Below are 5,989 nucleotides of genomic sequence, written 5' to 3' on the forward strand. Positions count from 1 at the left end.
CCCATCCCATCACCACCCCTGCGCCTCTCTCCCAGGGGGGCCTTCAGAGACCCAGGCCCGCTCCCCGCCCCAGGCGGCCGCAGCAGGGTGGAGAGGAGATGGAGCCCATGGAGAGCAGCCTCGCTGCCCGGGCAGGCGGGGGAGCGGATCGTGAAGGCGGGCAGCCACAGGAGGTGGGGAGGAGTCTCCCTTCTCTGCCCCCGCACCGGGGCTGGTGCAGGCAGACAGCGCCTCCACGAGGCAGCCCCTCGGTGGGTGGGCTCACCCAGGGCCTCTGCTTGGCTTCTCCCTCTTGTCCGTCTAGCCCGAGGAGAGGGTGGGGCCCTGGGCTGGGCTCCCTACCAGCCTCACTCTCTGGACGGGGCTGCGGGAACCCCCAGCTGAGGGGCTGTGTTCTCTGGGGGTGGGAGATTCCAGGTGAGCTCTGGTCTTTGGGGAGAAAATGGCCGGGGGCTCCTCCGAGCCTGGGGAAACCCGGGGTCTGCAGTGAGGGCCCCGCTGTACATGCCTGGCCATGAGGGCCTTCAGGGCGGCAGGGTGCTGGGGGGGGGTGGGTGGGGCTGGGTGTCCCGTGTCCCCTGCAGCCACGGGCTCCAGCCATCACCCTGACCGTCCCCGGCAGCTGCCCGCTGGGGTGTGTCCAGGCCGACCAGTCACCAGCAGTGGGACAGTCCACCTCAAGGCCGGGTGTGCTCACCCTGGACCGTGGCCTCTCCTCCTAGGTCTTACCTTTGATTTTGGTTAGGAAAGATCGAAGGCAGGAGGAGAAGGGGATGACAGAGGATGAGATGGTTGGATGGCATCCCTGACTCAATGGACATGAGTTTGAGCAAGCTCTGGGAGCTGGTGATGGACAGGGAGGCCTGGCGTGCTGCAGTCCCTGGGGCCACAAAGAGTCGGATGCAACTGAGTGACTGAAGGACGACTGTATAGAAGAGGCACTAGAGATCCCCTGCAAAGGGAAGGGCAGGCGGCACTGCGCCCCGCCTCACTCGGCCTGCCCTTCACCAGCCTGTCAGGCCCAGGGACACGGCAGGTCTTAGGGACGGTTTATTGACAAGTGGTTTCTGGGGAGGAAGGGGCTGGAGGTCTGCCCCCTGCCCTCAGCTCAGGGAGCCCCCGGGGTCCAGCCACGGTCGGGCCCTAGCTCCCTGCTCACAGGGACAGAGCCGGTGTCACTGGGACTCAGTGGCTGCCCCCCTGCCCCCCACTACCGGGGCCCCCGTCCTCTGCTCCCCTCTTCAGGCATCTGGCTGCCTCCAGGCCCCGGGACAGGCCTCCCTCTGGGGACCCGGTACTTGCTCTTCTGACTGTAAAGCAGGTTCCTCTGGAAAAGGCGAGGGAGGCGGCCGTGATACAGCAGGACGGCCAGGAGCATGCCTGTGGGAGAGCGAGGGTCACACGGAAGCCGGGGGCTCCCCAGGCCTGAGACCCCCCCAGTGCCGTGCCCCACACCATCTGTGGACAGGGGCCTGCAGACGGGGCCAGGTCTTGCCCTGGCCCGGCTCCTGCCAGCATCCACTCCCCTTGGGGCCGACCCCCCGGAGGTTGGTGGGGACCCGGAACCGTGTGCACTCGCTGACCATGCTCTGGGCCCCGTGTTCCGGGCACAAGTGCCTGAGTCTCGGCCCTTCCTCCCAGGGCCGTCTCCCAATGCTAGCGTGTCATCCACGGGGTGGCGAGCGTGGAGGTGGGACCAGGGGGCCGGGGGTCAGGGGTGGGGCCTGGCCAACCCCTCGCCCCCAGGTTCTGCCCGGAGCTTCCGGAGTGGAGGACCCTGGACCCCCAGCTGGCCAACTCTCGTCTCCCCGAGGGCGGGAGGCCCCTGCCTGAACTGAGCTGGTGTGTGCACACGGGTTCTGGCCCCCCAGCCTCCGCCCCTCGCGGCTCCCAGAGGGGTCCTGACAGCATCAGTGTCGCCATAGCAGCTGTGGGGTCAAAGGCTGGAGCGGTGTTCCCCGGATTCAGGTCGTTCCCTGACCTCACAGTGGGACTTTGCCTGAAATAGGGTCTCGGCGGGTGTGAGTAGTTACATTAAGACGAGGTCTCCCTGGAGCAGAGTGGACCCCAACGCCGTGTGACTGCTGTCGTTCTCGGGGGACACGCGGTGGACAGGGAGGACAGGCTGGGATGGGACTGATGCACCCGCAAGCCCCGGACGCCCGGGGGTGGGGGGCAGGGAGGCTGCAGCCGCAGAGAGGGCGAGGCTTCCCGCGCCTGCCTGGGTTCAGGTGAGTGGCCCTGCTGTCCCCAGCCTTCACTTCGCTGTGGTCCCTGGGCCAGCCGAGAGCTCTGAAGGACAGCCCCACCCTGTCCAGCCAGCGCCCGCGTAGATTGGGGCCAAAACGCTCTATTCCAAATGCCCACGTCTCCAGCTTCCCTGCAAGGACCCCCTCCGGGGACCCTGGGGGAGGCCCCAGGAGCAGCCCCTGCCTCGACCCCAGCCAGCGAGCTGGACGCCCTGTGGGCTGCCCCTGTCCCCAGAGGACAGACTGGGCCGCCTGCCCCTGCCCCCGGGGCCCCTCACCTGTCACGGGGCCCAGCCAGTACACCTGGACGTACTCCAGCACGCTGTGCCCCGAGCAGCGGAAGGTGACCGAGGCGGCCAGCGCAGGGTTCAGGAAGGCGGACGTCAGGGGCCCGGCTGCAGGGGAGTGCAGGCATCAGTCCTGGCCCGCCTGTGCCGCCAGCCGGACCACCCACCCCCATCCGGCAGTCGCCCCGGCAGGCCTGGTGGGGGCGGCCCGGCTCCATCGCCCTGTGCCATGGGGACACCAGGAGGCAGGCCGCCCAGAGGTCAGGCAGCAGCTGGACAGGAGGGTCTCCCGACCTCTCACCCCTGTGTGGACTCGGCTCCCCAGCCATCTTCTGCACACCCCATGCCCGCGGGAGGGCGTCGTAGAAAGAGAGAGAGGTGGGGAGACACAGATGGAGAGACAGGAACAGCGAGGAGAGAGACTTGGCCGAACAAAGAAACAGCAGCAGAGAGGGGTGCGCGGGGCCAGCGGGGGCCACGCGGAGCAGCGCTAGCGTCCCTCAGCCCCAGGGCCTCCAACAGGACCGGCGGGCAGAGACTCCCCTGGGCAGGGTCAGAGCTGGGCCTGCGCCTTGCAGGGAGCCAGGGCGGCTTCCACGGGGGCTCAGGGGCCCACGGGAGCTTGGTCAGCAGGCTCGGCCTGGGTGTGCGGGGGAGATCCCAGACAGGGGAAGAGGGAGGAGGGAGGAGGAGACGAGGGAGGGAGACGGGGAGGGAGGGAAGGAGGGAGGAGGGAAAAGGGGAGGAGGGAGGAGGGAGGAGGGGACGAGGGAGGGAGACGGAGAGGGAGGAGGGAGGGGAGGAGGGAGCGGAGGAGGAAGGGAGGAGGGGAGTGGGCGGGGGGGAGGGAGGAGGGAGGTGGGGAGGAGGGAAGTGGAGAGGGAGGAGGGGAGGGAGGAGTTAGGGGAGGAGGAAAGAGGGGAGAACTGGGGGGGCTGCCTCACAGTGACAGGTGGGCCCAGCAGGCAGCGGCAGGGGGTGAGGAGGAAACAGCAGCCCCGGGCCTCCAGGAGGGGTGACCAAGGATGCAGGAGCTTCCAGACCAGAGCCTGGGCCCCAAAGAAGCAGCAGCCCCCCTCCCCACCCACTGCCCGCCTCAGGCGTCAGCTTCCCAGGATGAACAGGAGCAGCTCGGGGTGCGGACAGACCCAACCGGGAAGGACTGTCCGACTGGGGTCCCGTCCCTGCCCAGCACGTTGAGTCCCGCCTGGCTGGCCACCACCCCCAGCAGGTGCCCAGGCAATGGCCACCCCAGGCCCCGTGCCGGCCTGTACCTCCTCTCCTGGGTAGCCATGCGGCCCCGGGACGGGCGGCCGGTCTCACCTGTGCCGGCCGCGGCGGTGAGCAGCAGGGCCACGGCCGGCGCCCTGTGGACGGCGCGGCTGCCCTGGAGGCGGAGGAGCGCCAGGTGCAGCAGGAAGGCACAGGCGCCCTCGAGCAGGGCGCCGTGGGGCACGGCCGTGCGCAGCGCCGAGCTGCAGTGCGGGTCCATGAGGCTCTGCAGCACGTGCAGGTCGCTGAGCCCCCAGGCCCAGTAGAGCCGCGTCAGGGCGCCGGCCGCCTGCATGCCCAGAGCCTGCGCCGCCAGCTCCAGCAGCGTGCCGGGCAGGGAGGCCTCGGCCAGGAGGAACCGCTGTAGGGACACCGTGGGGTTGGCCGAGGCCCCGTCCAGCGTGGCCCCATGCACCAGGAGGAGCACGAAGACCAGGGTCAGCAGCAGGTCGGGGCCGAAGCCCCCCGCCCAGGGCCCGAGCTCCACCAGCATCCGCATCTCCAGGCAGCAGGCCCCCAGCTGGGCCGTGCCCGCCGCCTCCCGGGCAAAGTGGGCGTAGGCGCCCCCGGGGAGCAGGGCCTTGGCCGCCCTCCTGGCCGCCTGGCAGAGGGCGAAGGTGGCGAGGAAGAAGCAGAGGGACACGTTCAGACCGGCCATCAGCCTGGAGGCTCCGGGAGGACGGCTGGCAGGCGCCTGAGCTGACGTGTCGGGCAGGGAGGCCGTGGGAGCCTCACATCTGCACTGCCCGCAGTGCCTCCCCGGCCCGCCCCTCAGTCGGGCATCCTCCGCGGACACCCGGCCCCCCTCGGGCACTCTGGGTGCTGCTCCCCAAAGCCGCTGGGGCTCCGTGACTCAGCCCGGCCTCCTGGCTCCACCGGGCAGCTCCCGGTGGGAGCCTGTGCCATCCCCGCCTGGGTGAGGGCCCCCGGGCACCAGCTCCCTTGGGAGGGTGGCCGTGTGCTGGCTCAGGAGCCCCGTGTGGGGAGCAGCAGGCGCCCTGGTAGGGCTGCACTGGGCACCTTGGAAGCTGAGCCTGCAGAGACGGACCCACCTCACCTCATGCAGTAAGTCCCCTGCACACGAACAGGTTCCGTTCCGAGAGCATGTCTGTAGTCCACACGATGGCTACATAGTTCTGTACTGTGATAGGCTTATCATACTCTTCACACAAATATACAGTCTATATATACACACTATACAGTCCAGGGAATTCTCCAGGCCAGAATACTGGAGTGGGTTGCCGTCCCTTTCTCCAGGGGATCTTCCCAACCCAGGAATGGAACCGGGGTCTCCTGCAATGCAGGCAGATTCTTTACCAACTGAGCTATCAGGGAAGCCCTTTATAATACTCTTTACACAAATAATACATAAAAAACAAACAAAAACATGTCAACCTTACAGTACACACAGTGCCTTGAAAAGTGCAGCAGTACGTACCAACAGCTGGCACACAGGGCTAGCATTGAGTGAACAGCAAGGAGCGTTACTGGCGGGAGGAGACAGAGGAGGGGAGATGGTAGAGCTGAAGGGTCGTCAGCAACAGGAGACGGAGGGCGCGCTGCCTTGGCTCACGCCGGACGCTGACGAAACGGACGTCTGCACCTCTGAAAGCTCGCAGCGTCAAGGTTCCCGAGGAGGGGACTTACTGCCCTGGATCTTCTGCCTGGAGGGTGGGAATGTGACTTGCATTTCTAGCAAAGCTGTGAGTTAGTCTTGAGCAAAAGGGCTGCTTGGGGGCTTCGGGGGCTTCCTGCAGGCCCAGCACGTGGTGAACTTGGAAGAGAGGGCCCAATCCAGGCAAGTGGGGTCCCCTGTGAACCCTTCTCCACACCCCACTGGAGTCCAGGTGAGCGCCTTGGCCCAAGGACATCACTGGGCCCTGGCTCCCAAGTCAGAGGGACTGGAAGTCCGGGGCTCTGCTCGTGACTCTGCTGGACACCAACCAGGCTGCAAGGACAGACAGCCCAGGTCGTGGTCACGGACGCTCCACAGTGACCTCAGGACCTGAAGGAGCAGGGGCGCTGGATCTGCCAGGCCGCCCCTGGCCCGGTGGTCACTCCAGGCCAAGGGGACAGGCTGAGCGAGGCTCAGAGGGTGCGGAGGGGAGGCCCGAGCCGGGCTCAGGGCCTTCAGGGTGCGCTATACCCCGGCCCGCAGGCCTGAGCTGGAGCAGAGAGCAG

At 67.5% G+C, this 5,989-nt stretch overlaps 1 protein-coding gene across 2 annotated transcripts; it reads right to left on the minus strand.

Moving 5' to 3' along the window:
* Window positions 1-1,049: 1,049 nt before the first annotated feature.
* On the minus strand, window positions 1,050-4,466 carry LOC122677752 (aquaporin-12B-like). Of its 2 annotated transcripts, XM_043877988.1 has the most exons (4): window positions 4,344-4,466; window positions 3,860-4,307; window positions 2,528-2,644; window positions 1,050-1,380 (listed from the first exon to the last, which is right to left on the minus strand). In XM_043877988.1, the coding sequence occupies exons 1-4, from the start codon at window positions 4,464-4,466 to the stop codon at window positions 1,211-1,213; spliced, it is 858 nt and encodes a 285-aa protein (XP_043733923.1). In that variant the 3' UTR covers window positions 1,050-1,210. The 2 variants fall into 2 exon arrangements, with proteins under 2 accessions (XP_043733923.1, XP_043733922.1); XM_043877987.1 differs by having other exon boundaries at window positions 3,860-4,466.
* Between the last annotated feature and the right edge of the window lie 1,523 nt (window positions 4,467-5,989).

The sequence above is a fragment of the Cervus elaphus genome, chromosome 20 (assembly GCF_910594005.1).
Source record: "Cervus elaphus chromosome 20, mCerEla1.1, whole genome shotgun sequence".
In the NCBI taxonomy this organism is placed as follows: domain Eukaryota; kingdom Metazoa; phylum Chordata; class Mammalia; order Artiodactyla; family Cervidae; genus Cervus; species Cervus elaphus.

What these genes read in the sequence shown, in the direction of transcription:
- LOC122677752 (XM_043877987.1), bottom strand. Translation starts at nt 4,466, where the DNA reads ATGGCCGGTCTGAACGTGTCCCTCTGCTTCTTCCTCGCCACCTTCGCC. An exon ending in CACCGCCGCGGCCGGCACAG is followed by an intron (nt 2,645 to 3,859) that starts GTGAGACCGGCC and finishes ACTCCCCTGCAG; the next exon opens with CCGGGCCCCTGACGTCCGCC. An exon ending in CTGGCTGGGCCCCGTGACAG is followed by an intron (nt 1,381 to 2,527) that starts GTGAGGGGCCCC and finishes GCTCTCCCACAG; the next exon opens with GCATGCTCCTGGCCGTCCTG.